At 38.2% G+C, this 25,021-nt stretch overlaps 1 protein-coding gene and 1 long non-coding RNA gene across 10 annotated transcripts in view; one reads left to right on the top strand and one right to left on the bottom strand.

The window, feature by feature from the left end:
- KCNT2 (potassium sodium-activated channel subfamily T member 2) overlaps positions 1 to 25,021 on the top strand; it is a 147,445-nt gene that overhangs the window by 71,017 nt on the left and 51,407 nt on the right. For 6 of the 7 annotated variants that reach the window (XM_055724388.1, XM_055724386.1, XM_055724387.1 and 3 more), the window contains 5 exons: positions 3,156 to 3,336; positions 5,492 to 5,656; positions 7,211 to 7,347; positions 11,739 to 11,802; positions 21,413 to 21,521. In XM_055724388.1, coding sequence (XP_055580363.1) covers positions 3,156 to 3,336; positions 5,492 to 5,656; positions 7,211 to 7,347; positions 11,739 to 11,802; positions 21,413 to 21,521 — 656 coding nt within the window. The remainder of the gene's footprint in view (positions 1 to 3,155; positions 3,337 to 5,491; positions 5,657 to 7,210; positions 7,348 to 11,738; positions 11,803 to 21,412; positions 21,522 to 25,021) is intronic. The other variant, XM_055724389.1, reaches the window with a different exon arrangement.
- LOC114014467 (uncharacterized) overlaps positions 3,259 to 25,021 on the bottom strand; it is a 52,260-nt gene continuing 30,497 nt past the window's right edge. For 2 of the 3 annotated variants that reach the window (XR_003557955.2, XR_008734713.1), the window contains exons 3-6: positions 16,774 to 16,874; positions 14,794 to 14,943; positions 8,141 to 8,250; positions 3,259 to 3,371 (exon numbers count right to left, since the gene is read on the bottom strand). This is a non-coding gene — a long non-coding RNA (uncharacterized LOC114014467). The remainder of the gene's footprint in view (positions 3,372 to 8,140; positions 8,251 to 14,793; positions 14,944 to 16,773; positions 16,875 to 25,021) is intronic. The other variant, XR_003557953.2, reaches the window with a different exon arrangement.

Raw genomic sequence — 25,021 nt, 5'->3', positions numbered from 1 at the left:
ACTTCCATTCTCAATAAGTTTGTAATAATTTTTCTGATACTACTTTTGCTTTAGCAGACCTATAGTTTGGGTTTCTGTGGGCTTTTTTAGTAGTACTAAATCTCCTCTCTGTTCAACCAATTCTGTTTTTATCTGCTATGAAAAGGCAGCCTCGCTCAATTTACAGGAAACCTAAAATTGGTAGATAAAGTGCTGAATTGGCCCTATGTTTTAATGAGCCGTTTTCTGTGTATTTATTATTACAGTCATTTATTTTCTCCACAAGAACAAGTTGGTGTGAGCACTGCCTTTGCTGAACATTCCCTTTCTGCTTGAAATCATTATGTTTGTCCAGGGATGACTAAATTAATTATTGTCTCTTCATGGGATGAAAAAGGAGGAGGAAGCACACTTCTCATAGAAGCATAGAATGGTTTGGGTTGAAAAGGACCTTAAAGATCATCAAGTTCCACCCCCCTGCCATGGGCAGGGCCACCTTCCACTAGACAAGGTTGCTCAATGACCTGGCCAACCTGACCTGGGACACTGCCAGAGATGGGGCATCCAGAGCTGCTCTGGGCAACCTGTGCCAGCGCCTCACCACCCTCACAGGGAAGAATGTCTTCCTAATATCTATTCTAAATCTACCCTCTACAAGGAGTACCCTTGAAATCTAGCCTCTATACAAGAACAAGGAGATAAAAATACCAGCATGAAATATCAAAACAGCCAAAGGATGAAATCAAAGTTACAACATATTTCATTGTGAGGAAATATGAGAAAGCAGACAAGAACACACACTGTCTGTATTGGTACATGCCGTATTTATGCATCTTTTAAAAATAATGCTGAACACTTAATTTACAAGAAAAAAGGAGTTGATACTGCTATTTATATAAAGAATTAGGTTATATTGAAAGAGATCAGAAAGTTGTGGGGAATGGAGTAACTAATGCATGTGGACAACTTTCCACTGCACTGTCTATGCAGTGTAATCAGGTAGCCCAAACAGATAGGAACATGCTATAGATGCTGACTAACATTTCTTTAGAGGCACTGATGGTGAGATTAAAGTGTAATATTCCTGGGGGAGGAGTAAAAGAGATAATATTTCACTTGGTAATTAGACTCCCAGAAGGTTGCCTCTTGAAAGTCAGTTTTTTCTGCAGTTTTGTGGTTTCTGCCTCTAGTAAAAACAAAAGGCAGAGCAGAAAAACACCCAGTAAAATTAAGACTTGGTAACTTAATTTTGGATTTATTGTTCCTTTTTTTTCAGGGTTAGGGCTTCGAGTACAATTTGGTAGAACTGCAAATGAGGTGCAAGTAATTTTGAAGAAATTAATTTTTTCAACAAATGCCTCTGCAGTATACTCCATTATTTCAAATTAGCACTGGAAAAGTATTTAGCAGAAAAACTTCCTTGTCTGAGACAAAAAGGAAGCTTCATTAGCTTAACTCCTTACAGTTCTTCTGTTAATATTTTCAGGGACAATAATATAATTATCCTCTTTGTAAAAAAAACAAAACAAAACAAAACAACAAAACCAAAACCAACCAAAACCCCTAAAAACTGCAACAAACCCAAGCAAAAACAAAACCAAACCAAAACAAAAAAAAACCCCAAACCTGGGAACATAGTGAAATTATGGAAGATCTAGATTACAACTCTAGTGAAAAATGTGGGACAAATTGGGTAGGAATATAAAACTATCAGTTCTGACTGAAGTATGAAGCTTATGCAAACAACGGGGGAAAAAACCCCACCCTTTTTAGAACATTTTGAGATGTGTGAAAACTACAAATGCTAGAACTGTGAAAAGGAAACTGGGAATTTGATCCATATGTTCTGGAAATGCCACTGCCCACAGCTAAATTATTTTTGGAGAACAGAACAGAGAACAGTAGAACAACTGCTAAAGCTGTTGTAAACACAGGGTCTCCCTGGTGATGCAAAGATCTCACCATGGCAGGTATTAATGGTTGACTATTACCATCTGGATACCACATGTGAAGAAGTAATCTTTGGCATGTTCTAGAATATTTACTAACAAATACGACATTATATTTCTCTTAATTCTCTGAGTAGAAATCAGTCTGTTAACTCCAAAGGGAAAAAACTGCTATTCAGGGTAGTCCACACATTGATATGCTTCATATAGGTGAATCTAATCTAAAAGCCTGAACTGATCTAATGAATTCTACTGTATGAGGGAAGATCATCTTCTAAGCTTGGGAAGCTCTTTAGCATGATACATTTTTTCAAAGTGAAATGTTTTTACAGATGTATGAAATAGCAGTAAGACCCGTGGACAGATTCGGCTAGTGCTTCTTGAAACTGAAAGCACATCATGCTGATTAAAAAGTAAATAATTACTAATTTACTTGAGCCATTTACTTGTTCACAGGAATGTGTGACTGGAAGGAATGAACTTCAATCATTTTGCTATCAAAGACAACCAGGCCTTGTATTTCTATTCTGTAATTTTAGCAAGCAGAGTCGACATACCAGTAGGCATCTTCCACTTCTACCTGAAGACTGACTCTGGACACTTACTCCTCTGACAATTCCATAGCCTGCAGTTCTCACATTCGGGTTGTTCTAGACAGAACCCATTTATACCAACATTATCCTGCTAGTATGGAACATGTACTCTCACAACTAGTTCATGCTAGTAACTCTTGCCACAGAAAGGGATGCAGACTAACCTAAAGAGCAATAGATTTAAAGAAAGCAGTATGTACATTTGCTTGGCCATTCCAGCAAACTCTCCCTGAAAAAGTTAAAATATGTTTATAAAAAATTCTGAATGGTGGCAACTATGTACCATCTGTTTTGTTCTGGTTTAGCAAGGAATTGCGTCAATCCGTGATGTTCTATATACCACCTCTCCCTCACAACAGCTACTAAAGCAAAACCTAGCAACAAAGTTGCAACTATCATATGGAAATAGTCAAGAAATGAGGTTTTTTTTATTAAAAATTACATTTGAAAGTTATATTAATAAGACACTTCTGGTGTGATACTAATTTTTACTCTTCTTTGAAAAAATGCCTTTGCAAAGTAATTAATGAATTCTGAAAATAAATAGTTATCTGCACATATAATCATCAAACTTGAACCGACCCTAAGTACAGTTTTTATTTTTCGTGTCTTTTATTCATTCTTTTCTACATAGTATTTGTGGAATTCAGCATCTGGAACGAGCAGGAAACAGATTGACTCTCTTTGACTCCCTTTATTTCTGCATAGTGACATTTTCCACTGTGGGCTTTGGGGATGTTACACCCAAGATATGGCCTTCAAAGCTGCTTGTTGTCATTATGATCTGTGTTGCTCTTGTGGTGTTGCCCATACAGGTAAATGTGGATTTTTCTTCTCTTTAGAACTGTTCCTAAAACAAAAGAATAATAACTGAAATAATTCATTGTTACTATTACTATTGCATATAAATGTCAGAAAAAATAACCATCTTCTATACCTCCTGTGTGTTTGTTGGGGTTTTTTTCTTCCCTTTTCCTTTGTCTTTTCTCCCATAGTCTAGATTTATACTAAAAAACAGAGCAGTAATAACAGTTTTCGAGTGCTGGTGAAAGCTTTCTATTCCTGTTGTGAACCACAGAGCCTTCACTTCATCCTGAGATATGGGTTTGTTATTGCTGAAGCAATTTAAAAAAACACCCAAACACAACAGTAGCCAGCACTTTCTTTATGAGTATAGCATTTCCTCTGCAGGCGCTCCGTGTTTCTAATCTTGGTTCTCCCCACTTCCTCTTACCCTTACAGCTCAGTGCTAGCTTGAAAAAAATCTCATTAAATCTGCAACTCAAGCAAATTGGGTTCACAGCTGTGTATGTCAGTACACATACACAGACACACAGACAGAGCCAACAGCGCAGCTAGGAATTTTTTATGGCTACTTAAGTTTAGGACCTCTAACAATTTCAACAAGAAAAGGATGATTTAGGAAAATCCAAGTTTTTCAAGGCATGGATCAGTTGCATTAAATTTGTTACCAGACTTTTCCTAGCTCATTAGGTTAAGACTTGCTGGTAGAAACCCTGGGATTGTGTAGGAAACCCTGCCAAGATGTTAACTGTTCCACACTGGGTCCTGCCACAAAAAGGGGGTGTGGAAGACTTTGTGCAGGGTTATCAAAGCTGATAGTAGACTTGCTAGACCATGAAGCTCCGAAGTTTCCCACACAGCCATAGTTTTGAGACTCTGCTTCTTTGACAGTGAACTAAAGCTCACTGTGAGCGAACACAGAAGCCCTGAGAGGTTGCAAGCTCAAGATTTCAGCATTAGTTTTCTTGAAATTATTTGAACATTTTAATTATACCTAAATATTTGATCTTTGCATACACAGAGATATACGCTATCACAGTTATATTCACACTCAGTGGAAATCTAATGACAATAATACATGCTTTGTTTAAAAAAATTGGAATTTTCCAGGAAATAGAAATTATATCTTTCAGGTGGTTCTGACATAGACTTCAGACGTAAGAGCTATGCATTACCAGTAAACACCTGGAATCTACTGCCCTTTCAAATAAATTTACCAATTATTAGCTACTTTATTTTATAGCTTTGTAGTGATAATGGGGCTTCATATATTTTCCATACACAGAATGTGGGAGGCATTCTCTCCTCAGCTTTTGCCCTGCTAAGATGAAATAAATTATTATTCACAATTCAGTCTCTCTGTCAGTTGAATGCGGATGAGAAAAACCCCTACCACACAGGTATGTCATTAAGTTGAGCTCAGTATTAAATGCATATTACTTACAAGAAGCTTTGAAATAGTGTCTGTTTGTTTTATTGCAGATTGTTACAATGGCACTGATTGCTACAGTATTCTCTTTAAAGATTTGGACTGGTAGAGCAATGTTTACTGTTAGCCTGCATATATTGTTCAGCTGGCAAAGGCAGATTTGCTGTATTGACAATTGTGTATTTAAGTTCTATTTAAATTTGCAAGACAGATAAGAGAGTATACAGAAGGCCACCTTCAGAACAGTATAAAATCTCTTGAGAAGAGTTATTGGCCAAACTAAGTAAAACGGTGCTTCTATCCAACTATCTGTAGTCACAGTATACACTTAAGTATACTTTCTTTTATAAGTTTTAACCTTTCATTTGAGGGAAGCACTTGTGTCCCATGGCACTGGAAAAAGAGAGCTCAGAGGTATAAAATGAGTACAAGAAATAAGGTACAGCCTTCATTCTTTTCTGAAATGTTGAGATTGACTGTGGTCTCATGATATTTTAGTGGACTTTCCCTGCTGTTTGTGTGTGGTCGAGACTGGCTGTACTGTCATGTTTTTCGATCACCCTATTACTCATTTCACCCACTTACCAGAAAAGTTTTTACAAAGGAAAAGACATTGTCGGCTAAGTGCAGCTTTTCACAGGGGCACAAGATGAATGATGCAACATTGTTAACTCATGATACAGTTGTACTGCACATCTGCTTGTCTGTGTTTCACTGCCAATTGGGATCTCTTGCAGTTTGAACAGCTGGCATATTTGTGGATGGAGAGACAAAAATCTGGTGGTAACTACAGTCGACACAGGGCTCAGACGGAGAAACATGTTGTGCTGTGTGTTAGCTCTCTGAAGATTGACTTACTTATGGATTTCTTAAATGAATTCTATGCTCACCCCAGATTGCAGGTACTTACAGTGAAAGAAAAAAGAAAAAATCCACTGATTTTTTTTCAGCCGGCCTTCTGAAATGGCCTTTAATTTGTAAAACTGTTGGGAATTGCTGGCTGAATTGGGATTCTAGAATTGCAATAAGAAGCTGAGATACAGTATGGAGACATTAATTTTAAATTGAGGTAAATAGATCAAATAGATAGAATTACTGTCTTGTTGAATGATGCCAGTCCTTTTAGAAACAGGTATTTCCATGGAAATTCCCCATGTTCTACCCCAGAATAGAAAATAAACGAAAGTACTAAAATTATTTTTCCTGTTGTTTTGGGACTAGATCCAAAACTCCTTATAAGTCTAAGCGTCTTTTGGTTTCTGCCTTTTGCTCTGGTTTGTTGTCAGTCTTAGGAAGATTAGCTCCCTTCAGAATTGTTGAAATTACAAAATAAATAGTTGTACTTTAAAGAACAAAGACCTTGAAAGATTAAACACAAGAGATTTTCTTAGGGTACACGTATGCCCTAGGCAATGCAGACATGCCAAATGAGTTATTTTTGATCATATAAAAGCTTATTTATATGAGATAGTAATTTGGATTCATTATCATTAGCTTTGCTACAGACTATTTCTTTTATTAAATCTTCTCTACGTCTTTTTCTGTTACCTGTTTTTCTGTAACCTGTGTTACATGGTTCCTTGACTAGTGCAAAAAATCATGAAAACACAATCTGCAAATTTTTGAGCAGCAATTTGACAAATCCCAAATCCAAAATACCAGCTAGTAAGAGGTGGAATTCAATGCACAAAGAAGTCAAGTTCTGTATAGATGCAGACACAAACTGAAATCCAAGATTTTGTTAATTAGCCTGAAGAATGAGTCAGGCTCTGTGGTACACTGGAGACAAAGAAGTCCTAATACTACTTATGCATCCTAAAAGAGCTTATATACATTCCCTTCACATTTGAAATGAGAAGCCGAAGGGTACAGATACACTGGGTCAAATGCTCTAAGCTTTCTGCAAAAGTCTGTGTGTGCTAAGGAAGACTGCTATGACAAGCCTGTCCTAAGGTCTCAGTCTCTCTGCTCATGTTCCTTTTATTTCTCCTTTCCATCTGTACACACGTGTATACTTCAGAGCAACCTTACTTTTCCTGACAAGGACTGTCTGTAGCACAGGAAACAGGGTTGGGATCTGCCCGTTAATGTAGGGGAAAAATGTAGGAGAAGACAATTCCATTTGGATTGTTGAAAACTTCCTACATTTTCCAGCTGGAAAGACAAAAATTTAAATTGTCTCTAAAAACAATTTATGATTGTATGGAAACAAGAATGTTTCTTAGTGGACTTTAGTTGCCACCCTGGTGTCTTCTGTGAGCAGTTGACACCTATCTAGACATTTTTATTAAATAATTCAATATTTAAATTCATATATTCAAATAACTTTTGTTATTAATTTTGAGACTTAGCAGTGATATTTTTGACATCCTGAGTCTCTGTTGAATGATTCTCTAGCAACAATAAATGTTAACATAAAAAAATAACATGACTGTTCCCCCTTATGTTTTTGACAGGACTATTATGTCGTTATTTTGTGTCCTACTGAGATGGATGCTCAGGTCCGAAGGGTGTTACAAATCCCAATGTGGTCCCAAAGAGTTATCTATCTGCAAGGCTCAGCACTAAAAGATCAAGACCTGTTGAGAGCTAAGTAGGCAAATATTGACCAATATTAGTTTTTACTTTGTGTCACTCACACTGTTTGATAAATAAGTTTGACAAACAACAAAAGCCGTGCTAGAAGGAAAGCATGTGTATTCAGAAAGCCAGGCTCTTTGATATAATTTGTTTTTCTTAATATCTGAAATGTTTTAAGGAACAAGTATTTGTAAGCTCTTTCATTTGACCAAATTTTTCTTCACTGTCTTTTCTGTCTCAGTATTTAAAGATATTGAAACAGAGGGTCTGTGATTTCTTCTGAAAAAGCAGCACAGAAAATTCCAAAACTGCTAGTCATGATAGAGTTTGTTTCTGTTCCTTGAGCTAAGATGGTAAATGTGATGGTAGTTCTTCTGACTAACTGAAGAGGAAAAAAGTAAACAATTATCACCCTTTGAACCCGTTGCACAGTTTCGTTTTCTTCCTAAGTTCAGCCTGGTAGTGTAAGCAACTACCCCACTATACCTCTGTATACTCTTCTTTCAGGCCCTTCCTCTTACCGCATACTTCCACCACACCTACACAATCCTCTCTGCCAGCTGGTGAACGGCATTAATCAAAACACATCAGTCAAACACCATTAGTCAGACTCCCCCCACCACTGCTCAGTCTCTTGAAGGTGTGAAGGAATTCACAGTGGAATTCACATAGGAGGATCATCTCTCTAAACTCTCCAAAGAAAGAGAAAGGTGATTCTTAGCAAATAACTGATTTAAATTACCTGCATTGTTCTTTATAAGAACTTACTCAGCAACTAAGGTAGATGTTTAAAATTAAGCCAATACCTGTCTGAGTATTTGAGTCATCCAGCCTTCTTTACCCCAGGGGAGTTATTTCCAAGAATCTAATTTATGAGAAGTCAAGTGAGCACTCTTGTCTTCTCAGATTTCTGCCACTGAGGAAACAAATACTTCTGAATGTTTAAAATTGGAAAATACAATAAAGCTTTTTTCAGGATTAGCAATTTTCTTTTAGAGGGAGGTCCCTTTTTTGGCTTTCTTGATGTTTTCAAGACAGAATTCACGTGGGGATTTAGCTGGCATTTGTTCTACACATTAGGAGAAGAAAAATTAGGCTGTTCCCTAAAGATAATCTTGAATTTCACTTATAATAACCTGGAGGTAGTCAGCTGTGGAACTGTGCTTTTTCCTGCAGAACATGTAATTGGATGTACCTGTCACAGAATAATTTTCAACCTCTCCTGAGGGAAGAAGCATAGTGGGAATTTAATAGAACATTTAATATGAAATATAACCCAGTACCTAAGACACTTGCTGTATTTCTTTTTAATAAGAACATAATGTACTGAGAAGATAACAAGGCACAGGTTAACTTATTTTAATAAATAAAATAATGGTTACCAACACAACTAAAAAATAAAAATCAAGAAGTTTCTCGTTATCAAAGTTTATACATATATTCTATGTGAAACGCAATGTCAAAATAACATGATAAAGGTCACCCTAAAAAAGAATACCAAAATTTGGCAGACTGGGTAAGTAGTAGTTAACAAAAGACTGTATTTTTTCTTTATATGCCCTAGAACACAATTTGACTTCACAAAAATGATATCCGTTCCTGCTTCTTACCTTTGGACCTTCACTTTGCAAATTTTTGGTGTTCTCTGAACAGTGTTCATGTGCTCAGCTTTAACAAAAAAACAGAACAAATTCTGTCATGAGGTATCACACTGATACTTACTTTGTTCTTCAGCCTGACTGGAAACTATAGCTGCTTCAGCATTTGAAACAACACAGTAACTGCTTAAACCAGCTCTCGTTCTCCGTGCAGACTTGCACTAGAAAGTAACACTACTATGCTTTATCTCTTTCCCCTGTGACTTTCTCCCATGTTCTGTCATGACCCCAAATATTTTCACTCTCTCCTTCCAGTTTCTTTAGTGAACCGTCACAGATCGTAATCCTCGTCTTTACCACTCTTTTTCTTGACTTTATACTTCTTCCTTTCAGAAATTTCTCTTCAGTATAACAAGTCCCTATAATTTCTGCCATCCTCAAGCAGTGGAACTGTCAGGGGGTTTTGCCTCAGATTCAGTTTTCTGGCATGTAAAAATGTTGTAACTGACAAAGCTTTTTCAGTTGTTAGGTCTTTAATAACATTACTCATAAGGATACTCTGGGTTCTAATGAGTGTTTTCAACACAGATGCTGTTAGTGTTTCTGTTGTCCAGATTAATGAGATTTGTAGATGTTAATGTCAGGTTATTATTCTTGTTGTCTGTGGCTGAAGTGATTCAAGAAGTTACAGAAAAACGTTGGGGAAAAAGGTGACTATATTCATATGAGGTTTCATTTCTTTATGAAACCATCTGTGTCATCCCAATTACCTCATCAGCTCTCATCAAAATCTCATCTAATTGCACTGAATTTTCTTTCCTACAACTTTTTTTAAGACCCTATCTTCCCAGTTCTGCTCCCATACTTAGCTGAAGCTACTCATACGGTTCCCATGATTTCTTCCTAATCAGCACTCGGAAGTGACCTCCTGTCCTCACTTCTCCACATCAGCTGCATTTGGCATTACTATTTTAGATATATTGATTTACCTTTGTTACAGTGATTTTTCCGTTTCAAGTACTTTAACCTTTTGAGGCTTCCCCTGTTTTCCTACTGCTGGGTACCTATGAGGAATCTACAGTGACCTGACTTTATCCTTCTCTTTTCTTTATACTTTCTCTGAATGATGTCACACAATGCACACATATTTAATCTCTGTTTCTATAGTCAAAACCTAAAAGGTTGGCCAAGCTATCTGACATCTCATTGTGGATATCTATTCATAGACTTTAGTTTAGTTGCAGACAGCTGTAAATAGATCTTAGTTTTTTCCTACTAAAATAAAGCCAGTATCCTACTGTGGATCATAAGCTTGGAATCATATTGTAGAGTATCCTGTGTAGACTGAGCCTGCATCTTGCAAGTGTTTTCTCACACAAGCTCTTATTTTTGCCCCACTTAAAATTGTATTTATATTCTTAACACATACATCATCTCAACTCCCTGAACCCTTGTTTCAGAATACTCTGGAAATATTATTTACATAGTACATCGCTTTGCCTCAGTGCAGTCCTTCTGTGGCTTACCTTTCTTTATTTCATCAAGGAGTGACCCCTTATTCTCACTTAGCCTGAAACTCCCAGTAATTCCAGTAAAGTAACCACAGTATTCTCTGTTGCATCCTCTCTTCGGTGGGTTCTCTGCTATCAGGTGAGATCACTTTCTGCCATGGTAATTTTTGTATTCAGGTATTGTCACACCGTTTCTTCCCGTTTCACATGTCTGCATATACTTTCGTTGTCCTTTGTCATGTCACTTAGAGCTTATATGGCAAGGACCGTCTTTTTGTTCTGTGTTTGTACAGTACCTAAAGGAATGGGCTGTCAGTCTAAGCCTACAGTCCCAATGGCCTAAACTGTTACTGATAACCACCAATTCCATTTTCTAGAGCAGAGAAACCAAAGATTTAGGACTCTTGGGTCCCATTCCAGACTCCAGAATAGAGTTGCTGTAACGGGCAGTGTATCTCCTGCTCATTTTCCCCAGCTTCTCTCTCACTTTTCCCCTTCCCAGGAAACCCATTCTGATCATCCCGTTTCTCTTTGCCCAGAAAGTTGTGTCCTCCCAAAGAGGTCAACAAAGTCCCCATTTCTTTATTTCCACATAACAGCAAGTGAAGTTAGATTCTCTGGAGAAGGATATCAAGATCTGAGGCAAGAGAGGAAAAGCAAATTTGGATGAAACCTTCAGTCGGACAGTTTTTCTCTGTACTTCCACCACCACTCCTTTTATTATGTGACCCGCTAGAGAGCAATTAGGCATTAAAAGTTCTCAAAGAGACCATGAACTGGAAACAGTTAATTCATTTAATGCATACATACACAGAAATGTTTGTTATTTATCCCAGATGTATTAATCTAGTACCTCTACCCATTCTTCTGCTACCACTAGGCAAGGCAGGTCTATACTAAGTTATCTGCCCCCTCTTATGCATTCTTACCAATAGTAGCTCATCATACCCTTACACACTATGCAGACTGGTGCTATTTATTTACCTTTTACAGTCATGGCAGATAAATATTTATTTTGCAAATTAGGTATGTTTGAGGCCTCTCTGGTTTTATTCATTTGGCACAGCTTCTATGGCACTACGGAAAGAAGGTTTCCCACAGCCTAGCGAAGAATTACTGGCACACTAAGTCAGTGCACAAGGTGACTGCTGCTGACGTTCAGATAATGCATGAGAACAAATTGAATAAAATTTCTCTGTATTCTGTTTCTGTAAGTGTACAACACTATAAACTGTGAAACATGAGTCCACATAAGTATTTGTTGGCATGTAACAGGCTTGTCTCCCCTTTTCTAGAATGGATGATGCTGAAGCTTGTTTCATTCTGAGTAGCCGCTGTGAGGTGGACCGGACAGCAGCTGTAAGTTTTGAAGGAATAACTAAGAATGAACGTGCATGCTGTTCATACTGTTACTGCCCTTATTCCCTTTCAGGGACTGAGACTTCTGTGAATAGAAGGTTAAAATTAGCTGATTTACACAGAGATTTTGCATGCAGGATGAACTTCTTGTCTCAGTTTGGATAATGAAAAGGTTTCTGTTAGATTCTATAAGGCCAGGATTTCACAAATGTATGAAACATGATCTAGAGGCTTATTTCATGTAACATATCTACTTCTTTTTTAGAAAATAAATTACATGACCTATCTAGCAAAGAAGTTAGGATTTTACAGCACACTTTAGTTATACATTGAACTTTAAAATAAAAGAAGAATTTATACATTCTTACTGGACTTTAAGAAAACTAAGTACTGTAAGAATGGAGTACTTTCAAAAAACAATTTTCATGCTGACTAGAGTAACTTTGAATGAGTTCTTTCCTTTTATGGACCAATGGCAGAACACCATGTAAGCACTATCATGGTACCTTATAGATAGATCGACGCTTGGTCATTAATCGCTCCAAAGGGTAGCGCTCTTTCAAAAATTTTTACTCAGATTACCTGCACTAATACCAGGGTTTGCTCAAGATATCAAATTCAAAAAGTTATATTTATTAAATCAGAAAAGAGTTATATATCAGCTGGCTGGTACTTCCATGCAGAACTATTGAAGTATTGAAAGTTTACTACTAACAAAGTAAAGATTGAATTCAACTGTATAAATTAATCTGTGATTAATACCAACTAACCAACATATCTGAGAGTATGACCATTTTTCATACTGGGCAATTTAAAATGTGAAAAATGGCGGGATCCTTTAAATGAGTTACTGTAGTTTTGCCCATTCTACTAGTTACTTGCAGTCAGGTAAGTTGCTGTCCACAAAGCAAGACTGCTAAGAGAAGCCTCGACTCAGCGTTATCTGTGGTAAGAGAATAAAACTATTTTAATATGAACTAGAACTCTTCAAACTAATGAAATTACCTACTGATCACAAATCTTCAGGAAAAAAGTCCACATGGGAACGATTTATGAAGACAGCTTTGAACTTTTCACCATGAGATACATGCTAAAATTATTGCACACTTGCTTATATCCAGTTTGATCTTGAACTCCAAAGGAAGATCAGAATAAGTCTAAATATTCACAAAGTTAAATTGAGATGCTTACAAATTGCCAACAAGATCAAACTAATGTTTATTATAAAGTAATTATGTTTTAAGCTATCTCAATTTAAAAATACTGTTTTGCTCCTACATTATAAGACACAGCAATTACTTTTCTAAATGTTAGAAATAAAGTAAAACATGAGAAACAAGGGCTTTGCATTATATATGTAGTATTTCTTAATATATTCTCTATCAGTTGCTATAATTTCTTCATCTGCCGTCAAAACTTAGTTGTTTCCATACCTACAGTTATAGCTTATCAGAGAAGGAGAACAAAAAAAGCAACATAAGCTGCAGCTAGCAAGAAGAAGGGATTGTGTCCTTGCTAGGCAAATGAGTTGCCAGAAGCAAATTTTATCAAAAATAGCTTAAATTGTGTAGGCTATCAGCGTGATGAAGAAATGTATTTTATTCAAAGCTAAAGACCCTGTACTTACCCATCACTTGCAGAAAGCCACTGAACTCCCTGACAAATGAATGTGTGGTCCTACTATAGTATTAAAAGTTAATGAATGAAGAGATCTGAATTTGATTAATCAGCCACAGGCTCCTGAAAACACACTAGCAAAAGCCACTGAATTGGCAACAAGTAATCCTGGAGTGGTCAAGTAAGGCAAGTGTACTATTTGGAAGTGACAGAGGTGCTAGTGTGTTTAAGAACAAGCAACAGTTCTTGCAAATACCTGGGAAAATACTGGTAACTTCTGTGAGACTGAAAAATATCAAAAAGACAAGCTGCCTTGCCTAAATTAGCCATGAAATTCAGAATAAATCAGCTACAACATCTCATTTCACAAAATATACTTGACAGTTGTGAAATGGTTAGAAATGAGAAATGCCATACAAGCAGAGCACGTGATTTACATTGCACTCGGTAGGTTGAAGCAGCTTTAAGGACAGCTGCACCAACACAGGATTCACTTTGAGGTAAGCTGTTCATCTCTGCTAGTAACCTCTCCAGAATTTATGCAAAGGACGGACTTTTTCAGCTCTGCTGAACCCTGCTACAGGGCACACACGCAGTGGACTCTGTGTGGAGCTTTCATCCATTCTGGCCAGCACTGGCTGGTTTTGGGCTCCGAGTCGTGGCCAGCTACAGCTCTCTCCAGGCAGCCTTTGTGCCCTCAGGGACAGTGTGCCCCAGGAGACCGTACCTGGCACATTTCAGCATCCAGTACGGACTGTTATCAAATCTCATTTATCACTGTATATGGAGCACACAGACACAATGCTGTTACTTTCCTTGAGACAGAATGCCCTGTTGGGGGACTGGCTGGCTAGTCATAATGACCCAGTATCTCAACTGTAGCGGTGATACTGTGACAGTCACTGTCATCTTAAGTTTTTAAACAAGATGTCATCTCTCTCCCTATTTCTCTTGCTGTTCAGATTTCCTTTGCACAGGGAATGCAATTTTATACTGCAAGTTGAAAACAGGACAACTGTTTGTTGTTTTGTTGTTTTGTTGTTTTTTGTTTTTTTTTTAAATTATTTTAGTGCCCCCTAGAGCTTTGAAATGAAATGGATTTCATTTCCTACACTCTTCCAGCTCTAGTCACTACTAAGAACCTCTGTAAGGTACAACATAAGGTTACAGTTTGTCGCTGAGCTGAAGAAAGTTCAGTTGTTAGCCCAGTGTCAGTCTTTATAACTACCAACTCATTTTTCACCCCGCTGTGCTTGAGAGGCTGACAAACCATTAGGAGTGCCTTGGATCCTCTCCTGTGTCTGACAGCTGTCAAAACAGGATTTAACAGATGCATTGAGGAGATTCCTGACCAGAACAGCTGTTGTTACTTACGATTTTTTGAAGTCTGTGAGGGTTTTTATCTCCCGAGCTCCAGTCCTCAGCAGATCTAGTCATTTGCCATGAATACCGCTGGCTAATCATTGCTTGCTGTTTCATTAGTTTTGGTGCCAAAATCTGTGGCTTCTGACCCATGGGTCTCAGCTGTAGCTCAGAGGAAAAGTACAGTAACAGGTGACATGCAGTTACTTTGTGAAAATTGTCAGTTGCTTCCTTTTTCATTTGGAGGCGTAGGAACTTAAGCAGTCTAACCAAGAATTTGTCAGCTTTCCAAAGTCTCCTACCGGAAACTTTCTCTTCTCTTGCAAGACAGAGCTCTGCCAGATTTTATTCTATCAAATGCCATTTTGACTTCTTAGACCAAAGTGTAAACTGCTCATCTGCTACAGTAAGCAGGGCAGACATCTGTTTCACTTCTGGAGGAGGCAGCTCTTAAAGACAGTTCAAATTGTAATTAATTCTGGATGACAACTTGGTTTGGTTTTGCTGTTGCGGGTTTTTTTTTTAAAATTTGGGGTTTTTTTATTATTTTGATTGATGGGTATAGAACAGCAGTCTGTGCCACACCACAAAGTTAGCCAATAACTTCAGTGCACTGCCTACATCAAAACTGCTCCACAAAACTAAGGTGCTTGAAAACAGTGCATCTGCTGTTTTAACCCAAGTAGGTGTGGGAAGAGAAGTCTCTTTTGAATTATCCTGTAACTCATTAATAGGTAATATGTCAGACCACTTCTACTGCTGACAGCTTTGTTCTGATGCTTTCTGAAAATTTGGAGATGGCCGAGTTCAGTTTTTCCCCCCCTTCTGTTAATTAAATTGCATGACGCTATTATACTTGTAATCTAAGTTACATTGCCATTAATAGCATCACAAGACGGATGCATTGCATAGGAAGATGTAACTAATTTATCAAGTTGTGTGTGGCAAGAAAAAATTAACAAACTATTTAAAAGTATATATTAAATCAAGGCCTTGCTTTGAGTTCTGATGATTTAAATTCCTTATACCCACTTTAAAAATTACAGCTTTTGAGACGTGAACTTAAATATCACCTCTATATTAATCACCATCCGTATCAGTGGTAATTTTTGATCACTGACTGCAATTCATTGCTTGGAGAGCACACAGAAGAGAATGCATATTTCCCCCCATCTCCCAAAGAAGCATATATTTTGTAATGTGGATAGAAACTAAGACAACCGCCAATACTATACGAAGACACCGATTCCAAGAAATCGTTTGAAGTGCCTGCCTGAATTTTCATTTCTACCCCTGGAATGCATCTCCAGAGGGGAATTTGGGAAGGTAACTGAACGAAAAAACCCATGAAAACCCAAATAACCAGATTTTGTATACAAACACATGCATATACGAAGTGAAAAGAGAGGAAATGAAACAATAAGGCAGGGTTATTATGTTAACAGTACAGACACACTGAGTTGATCTTATGAAGCTGTATAGGAATTTAAGTATCCATTTTATACATATTGCATATTTGTAGACTGCTTCTTCAAAAAAGAGATAGCAAATGGAAAGCAATACATATTGTTAAAACTGCAAATGTGCCAACTGATCATCAAGAGATTTCAATATTAAGGAGTCTTTCGCTTTCCTATACAATTATTTAATAACATTTCATGTTGAGATTCATTCTTTTAGTTTTACAACACTCACTTCTGTGGGTCTAGGTTTGTTTAATTTTCTTAATGGTGCCATTGGAATAATTTTAATAAGCACTTTTCATTCTTTTTTTTAACAATTCTTGCACCGTCTGACAAAACCACGCTTTTTGGACCAAATAATATTTTAAAAAATCAAAGAAAATATCTTAATATCAAGATTAAATAAGGAAGAGTAAACAGTCTGAAATGTACAGCCAGAATAGTATTTACTGGTACAGTTGTGGTTTATCACAGTGAATTTAATCTTAGCTCATATATGTAATACTGAAGAATGAAAAAAGTAGTTTACCTGAGTTTCATTGAATATAAACTATATTTCTATGCATGCGGCATACAGGAAACAGCCTTTTCTCACCACTTTTGCAAGCCAATGTGGTCTGTGAATGATTGCTGTGGAAAGGAAGGGAAGAAACCAGTAATGTCAAACTGTGCAGTTGAAGCCATACCAGCACTGCAAGTGACTCTTAATGTGTTTCCCTGACACCTTTTGCATTAAAAAGATTAGGTAACATCTTCAACAATACAGGTTTTTCAAATCTGTCCCAAATCTACTCCTACTCCTTCTATAGTATATCTATACAACTGCCATCTACCCCATTACCCAGCCATTTGCTACTCCTAAGGTGTGTTGGCATTTCATTCCCTTAAAACAAAACAGCAAAGAAAACCCCTAAATACAACCCCCCCCTATAGATCCTAAAGAGGATAAGTTGCTGTATGCTATAGAAAAAGTGAAGAAAAAGTGCCTGCATGGAAGGAAAGCTCATAGCAGGGTACATCCAAGCTCTGAAATCTCCTGAATGGGCACAGCAATCCTACATCTATGAAACTCTTAATAAGAAAGATGTGAAATAGTGGTTTTTATCGTCCTCAAAAGGTCTTCCCCTTATGACTCCATTCTAGTATTTCTAATAGAAAAAGTACTTGCTAACATCTCAGTAGACATTAAAATATTATGGTTTGAAAATGTCAATTATGCTCTGTTCCAGGCAGATATTTTCCCTTGTGTTCATCAGCATGAAAGCTTTTCTTACTGCTGATGCTGAAAACATAATGAATCATACTTTATATTTTATCTTTTAATACCACCAATTTAATGACTAGGCAAGATATTTCAACCCAAGTATTGCTTCCTACATGTGGCTCTCAAATATTCCTTTCCAGTTCTGAAATAAAAACTGATGGCTGGATACACTGAAATTAACCATATTTCATGAAATTCAATATATGATTGTGTTGCCTTAAAGGGGATGGAGTAATTTAGTGGGAAATACACACACACCCACACACACACACCCGCCTTCCAGCTCTCCTCACCGAGGTGGGAGGTTGGGTGCAGCTAGGGTTAAATTCTAGGTGATGTCCAATTTACCACTATCAGTCCAGTCGCGCTTAATATGTATATTAAAGTGCCAGGGGTCTGCACTGCCGGCCCAGCCGTGCTCATGAGCTAGCACGGCCACACTCTAGGGGATGGTCGCGCTCAATTAGGAGCTGCGATGACCAGCTACTTAACAGGGCAGTTTTATGAGTGCAACAGATAGACAGGTTCTTGGATTGCCAGTGATAGCGACTGTTTGCAAAAAGGCATGTGCAAATAAAACGTTATAACATGTGGAAAAGTTACAACAATACAACCTGGCTACAAATATTGAAAAGTAACTCTCGAGAGATATTTCTAAGTCTCCCAAAGAAGCACTTAGTTTCAGTCTCATGCAAGGTGTCCCAAGGGGGGGAGAAGCAAGGCTCAGCCTGTCGGCTGGTCCCAGGAGTCTGTCTCGGTGGTGTCTTCCCTTGGTGGTGTCTTCCCCACTTGTCCCCTCATTCATTCACTTTTTATACTTCTCTTTACTCTCAGGTGGAGCTTGAGTGACTCTAGTCATGCATTCCTTTATTATGCTTGGTGTAAAGTTCTCTCACTTTCATTTAAAGAAACAGTTCATTTTAAATTTACTGCGCATGCTCCCCGAGCGGGGGATTCACTTTCTTCGGGGGAACCATTCAAGCAGGAGGTCGCGATCTCCCACTACCACAATTACTTTACCCTAGCATCCTTGAGTTTTATCTCTTCAGCAGTTCGTTTTCTTTTAGCAGTTAGCACGTCCTCATCAGAAAGCTTTGAAGTGCTGAGGGGGCCTAATTCCCAACCTTCTTTCGCAGGTAATGAGGCTTTTGCTTGGTCTTCACCACAGTTGTTGGCCCAGCAACAAGCATCTATATTTGCAGCCACTATGCAGCTTATTGGCTGTACGGTACCATTGCATTCCCGGTCCTGCAGGGAGTAGAGCAGATCCTGGCCATGGTGTCTCCACTGCGCTCCACCCCGCACTGCTGCTCTAGGATAGCAGGTGGTGTGGCTTTAGGGAACTGTGGTGATGGAGATTTCATGCATGCCAACCGTCTGAAAGGCGATTGCTGTATTTTACCCTAAAAAGCTTTCTGTAATACTATGCTTCTATTAGTATTTTTCTATTTTTCTCTAATTTCCCCATCAAGGTGGTTTTCCCACAGAATGTATTACCCATAATTTATGGGATAGCAGTATTCATCCTGTGGTTAACGCACTCTCAACATGTGGTAACAGGTACCAAAACTAACAGGCTGGGAAATCTCTTGGAATCCTTTGGTCAGTAGCTGGCTGAATTCTGACATCAGTTATGCGAATGTTCTAGTTGCACAAATATGTCAAACTGTTTTTAACTGAGCTGATACTTTTTAGAATCATCCACATTTTTAAACTCTTAATTCCTGATGTCCTCATTTAATGTTATTTAAATTCTGAGTCTCCTTGGAAGGCCATGTCTAATACATCATTCTTGAATAATTTGACATGACTCATCACTACCATCTAAGTTTTCACACAATTCTTCCACGGCCAAATGCTAGCCCTTCCAAATTATAAGATCCCCAACATTTTCAGAAAGATAGGAGAGGGAAAAAATATTAGTAGATGATTTCTGGAAACAAACCCTCTCTTCTGCATTCCAGTAAATGAAATATATTATACTAGAATCGTAGGGTAGTAATGGAGGTTGGAAGGAAGCTCAGGAGGTCTCTAGTCTGACAGGAGTCAGTTATGGACATAGACCACATTGCTCAGGGCTTTATCTAGGCTGGTGTGAAAGTGTCCAAGGGTGGAGACAGCAGAGACTTTCTGCACCACCTGTTCCACTGCCTGTCTTCGTGGAGAAGAGGTTTCTTATATCCACCCTGAATCTCTCTTTTCAACCTAACATCCACTGTCTCTTGTCTTCCAACCATGCATCACTGCGCAGGACCTGGCTCCATCTGCTCAGTAACCATCCCGTAGATAGTGGGGGTTGGTGTTAGGTCCCCCTGAAGCCATCTCTTCTGCAGGCTGAACAAGCTCCATTCCCTCAGCCTGTCCTCACAGGGCCTCTGCTGCCGCCCCTGACCATCTTGGTGACCCTCTGTTGAACTTGCTCCAGTTGTGCTGGGGGCCTGCAAACTGGTTGCAGTGTCTGGAGTCAGTCTAACTTGCACTGAGTAGAAGGGGATAAGCAGTGTCCTCTGTCTCCTCACGGTGCTTCTGTTAAAACAGCCCAGGATGCTGTCTGCCACCTCTGCTTCCAGGGCACACTGCCAGCCCATGCTTGGCTCACTCTCTGCCAGGACCCCCAGGTTTTTCCAGCAGAGCTGCTGCCTAGCCAGCCAGCCCCCAGCCTGTGCCAGTGCAGGAGGTTACCCAGTCCCAGAGACAGGACTCTGCTTGTGCCCTTGCTGAATTTCATGTAGTTCTTGCCAATCCATTCCTGCATCTTACCTTGGTTCATGCCCTAAAGTGTTTTGACTGTTCCCTTCAGTCTGGTATTGTCTGCCAACCTGCTGAGTGCGCACTCTCACCTCCTCCAGTTCACAGATAAAGATGTTTAATAGAACAGGTTCCAGTACAGATCCCTGTGACACTCCAGTGGCCCCAGGTCTCTGGGTAGAGTGCCATTTACCACTGACCTGAGACTCCAATCATCTAACCAGCGTTTTACCCCTGTAGTTTTCCACTCATCCAGACTGTAATACCTGAATGTGGAAATGAGAATCTGTAGAGGATCAAAGGCTGTGGGTTGATTGACATGGATGATGTGCAGCTGTAGCTTGTTCCTGCAAAGTGGTTAAATAGCACTGGGGGGTAGTGGGGGATGGGAGGGTTGGGTTCTGGGGGAGAGAGAAGCTTGGAGAAGGAAAGCTCTCAATGTAGCAGACAGAAGGAGCAGTGTGGTTTGGCCCCTGGAGGATGGAGAAACAGCTTGGATGGTAGAATCTGACCAATGGTAAAGCCTTGTTGCAGCCTACTGGTTTTGCTTGTGCAGCAACAATTGGTGCCCTGTGTGAGGAAAACTGATTTGGACTCAAACTGCAAAAAGGATCCTCTCTGAGATGCAGCATTCATGTACCTGAACTATAGTTCCCCACTTCATCCTTTTGTTTGAAGATGGGTGGAACTATTAATTTTTCTGCCGTTGCTGAGGACCTCCCCCAGTCTGCACAGTGCTTCAAAGGCAGGAAAGCAGCTGTGCAAGGACACTAGCCTGCTCTCCCTGCACCCATCTGATTCTGTGTGCTTATACAGGTTGAGTTCCCTGGAGCACTCCCTGTCTTAAAATAATCCACTGCTGGTCATTCTACTCCTGCTTGAAGCCTGCCTCAAAGCAGAGGCCTGAGAGATGTTGTTGGTGAACACTGAGAGTACCACAGCCTTGTCTGTGTATATGTATATTTAGGTGTATTTACATACCTGTAATATACATAATATTACTTATACAATGTGGACATCGGCATGTAACATCCACAACAGCTGGTGTTAAACAGGCTTAAAATGAGTTTTCTTCAATGGAACTGGTCTGGTAAGTTCTTTCTCTAATTTAACATGGTATTTATGTTTCATTGTTGTCTCATACTCTTTATTCTAGGATCATCAAACCATTTTAAGAGCATGGGCAGTTAAAGACTTTGCTCCAAATTGTCCTTTGTATGTCCAGATACTGAAACCTGAGAATAAATTCCACATCAAGTTTGCAGGTAAGTTAAGATTTCAGCCATTTGAACCACCTGTTAGTATTTGGCAGTTTTTCATATGCACACAAGCAAAGTGAAATTCCATAGGCATGTTTACTGGTTAGAAGCAGATTGAGATTGCAGTATTGTAAAATGACATGGGCTGTACGTAACCTATCAATAGTAAAATGCTATGTTTTACATTGAAGTCTTATTTATAAATACTTTTATGGATTATTACTCTCATGTTACATAACACAGAGTAGAATTATTTGCTACATAACACGTTGTTACTCCTTAATTATCAATCCAGGTAGGTTTCCAGCTTGATGTATCCATGTCTTTAAATCATTTCTGCCTACTACTAAGGGATATATGAGAAGATCTGCTCAGAAGAGGCCAAATTTTATCCCAAAAAACAATTGGGGGGGGAAAAAAAGTCTTCCCATGAGACTGTTTTTTTTTCTAAGTAATACAAAAAACATTGTTTTAATGACTTCCAGGTATTTTGGGAAGATGCATGTAACTTAATTCTGTATTCAGTAAAACACGTGTTCAAAACTATGACATAAAATGCCAAATAATGTTAAGAAATCCAAACAAATCTATTCTTTTAAGAAGCAATTGCAGCTTTAATTTGACAGACTGTCTCTCTGCAGTATGTAGGTAGGTCTGTCTCTGTCTGTGTATAAACACACACATATACATATATATATATAACTGCATATACATACATACATATGCACGTGCAAAATGACACAAATACTTTTGTAATGAACTTATTTTGCCTATCTTTGGAAAGATACCTGTATGAAGTATAGGCAAAGCTTTCCTTTTCAACTGTAATTTTGAAAATTCAGTTTTCTGGAAGGATATTCTAAGGAAGAAAGGGTTGCTGAGTCATGCAAAATTAAAAAAAACTCCATGGAAAAATATTAGTCTACTCCATCATCCCAGAATGTGATGAAAAAGTAAATTCCAGTGCAGAACAATTCCAGAGCAACAGTTAAAGCTGTAATTTTAAAAGCTACTGAATTACCACTAGGTTGGAAAGAAGGAAGAAAGCATCAATAGCGGTTCTGAAGTTATAAAAGTGTAATCTCAAATTGTGAGATGGCACAACAGGGAATAAGGCTCTTGCTGTGACAAGAATGATGGTGCTTTTTCATCTTCCCCTTAAAACCACCCAGCACAAACATAATCTCTTCTCCCTAGCCATGGCCACTTTTCTTTATCAGTAACTGTGCTAATGTTGTTCCTAATTGTATTTTTAGGAGAGTTTCATTATTCTTAATGGCTTGTCTCTGTAGGAGCTTATATGTAACTAGACTTGCAAAACTGAGGCAATATTTCATATATGTTCCAAGTCTCACACTGAGACTTCAGACTTTTTTAAAAAAAAACCAAAACAGCAACAACAAAAACCCCTCTTTTTTTCCAACATTTCATTCAACTAAGCTTAACCAATCTGGTATCTTACTGCCTTAATTTATGTTCTGTAGCTCTTCAGGGGCTTGAAAGAGACCTTTTGTATTCTGTGCCTTGTTAGCCCCCTCTAACATTAATAGTACTGTGGCATAAGTCTAAATATTCAGATAGCACCTCACATCCCAGAATATTTTCACATGGATCGTAGGGATCACTGCATCCATTTCCACACTCTCTCAGCACAACATTAAAAGCAGAGAATTACAAGGCTTCCTTCAAGATTAATTTTATCCATATAAAACACAGGAAACTTTTAATGCAGCTTTAAATTCACAAGGTTATGAACATGGTATAAATATCACCGCTGGATGCTTACCTACTGCAAATGGTTAGGCTACTGACAGTCACGAGAACATTTGTTTACATACGTTTTCCCAAGAGGACTACTTTGGTTATTAATCTCATCCCACTCTTCCTCATTCTGAAATCTGTACGCAGTGGGGGCTGCAGACTATAGCCCTGTCAGAGTGCTTACGAATAAAATTTGTCATAACCGCATGGAACACTTTGCTAAGTGCTTTTCGGATTACAATTTGGGACTGCTTTGTTAGTACCTTAATGCAAAAGTTTTTTTAAACTTAATGTTCGTTTAAAAAATGACTCCTTCCTTCTGGAGGTTTCACAAAACAATATTGTGCATTATTGTGGACTTGAAATATTCAGTAATAGCAGTAATAGGATTTCTTTCTTTTTTTTTTTTTTTGCTTTATACACAGGTTTAGAGACTATAACTGTCAGAAAGTTTCTGAATTTAGAAAAAATACAACCAAAGAGTTCCAGAAGGACCTTGTAAAAAAGTTTAACTTTTAACTACATGGAAAATTTTTAAATCACTAGAAGCCCAGTTTCTCAGCAGGTTGTATTAGGTTGACCAGTCATCCTATATTGCATGAGACAGCCCTGAAATTTAGACCCTGACTGCATTTTCCCCTGGAATAGCATCCTGGAGATTTTCTGCCAGAGGCTTCAGTAATCATATATATGACAAGTGCTTGCTATAATTTATTCCCATTTGCTAGACAAGACTTCTACATTCTTCTTCTCCTTAATGAGAGTACAACAACTTATTCCTATCATCAGAGCAAAGAATGGAGACACTTTGCACGGGGTAGTATGGCCTGTCAGAAAGGCAGGTTTCTTGTCTTTTCACCTGATGACAGACACACACCTTTGCATCCTCTATTTTCTCTGTTACTTTTTACAGCAGAGCTTAGCTACTTTGTTTAAAAAGGTAACTTATGCTTATGTTAGTTAACATAGTGGAAATATTTCTCTGTGCTTGAAAATGATTCTTCAGTGGAATCTGGAAAGCACACGGCGTAAGTGTTTGTCCCAGCAAACTCCTTTGCAAGTTCAAGGTGTAAACGCCTTATAAATATATAGTCACTCTAACATGACAATTGTCAGATGGGCAAGAAAACATTCCTGTCACCCGTGTTAACAGTCTTATGTCTGAAGCTGAAATGCTTTGGTTACTCCTTTAGTAATTTCTAATATACAAATGCGGTGACATGTCCAGTTTTTCTTTCAGTAATACTGCATTTTTCTTCACTGGCAGTTGCATGTGTTTTTCTTAATCTTCCTGCTTTTCCTTCAAACACACAAGGCTACAAAAGGCCACGTACTCTTAATGCGTGCATTTCAGCACAAACATGAAATAAAGCAAGTTATCAAAGCAGAGAATATATCTGCATCAGCAGAGGCAGGATTATATTTTAATGTTAAATTATGCTAGATAGAATAAAAATAGCATGTTAATATAGATAATAATAACTTTATGTATTTAAAATAAATTAATTGCCTTTACCTTGAATATTCAGAAATCATGTATAATCACAATTCCAGGAACTGGGGATACATTTTGATGTTCTGTATTTATTCAGAATGCACTGATGAATTAGCACAGGTTGGTGGTCTGACATTAAGCCTTTAGTAGTTTATTGAAAAGGAACATAGTCCAGATTCACCAAAATGGATGCATTTTAAAGTGAATGCATCTGATGAGTAACCAATCCAATTAACTATAAAAATGGTCT

This window comes from Falco cherrug, chromosome 12, assembly GCF_023634085.1.
Source record: "Falco cherrug isolate bFalChe1 chromosome 12, bFalChe1.pri, whole genome shotgun sequence".
In the NCBI taxonomy this organism is placed as follows: Eukaryota; Metazoa; Chordata; class Aves; order Falconiformes; family Falconidae; genus Falco; species Falco cherrug.
This window is presented reverse-complemented; position numbering and strand designations above follow the sequence as displayed.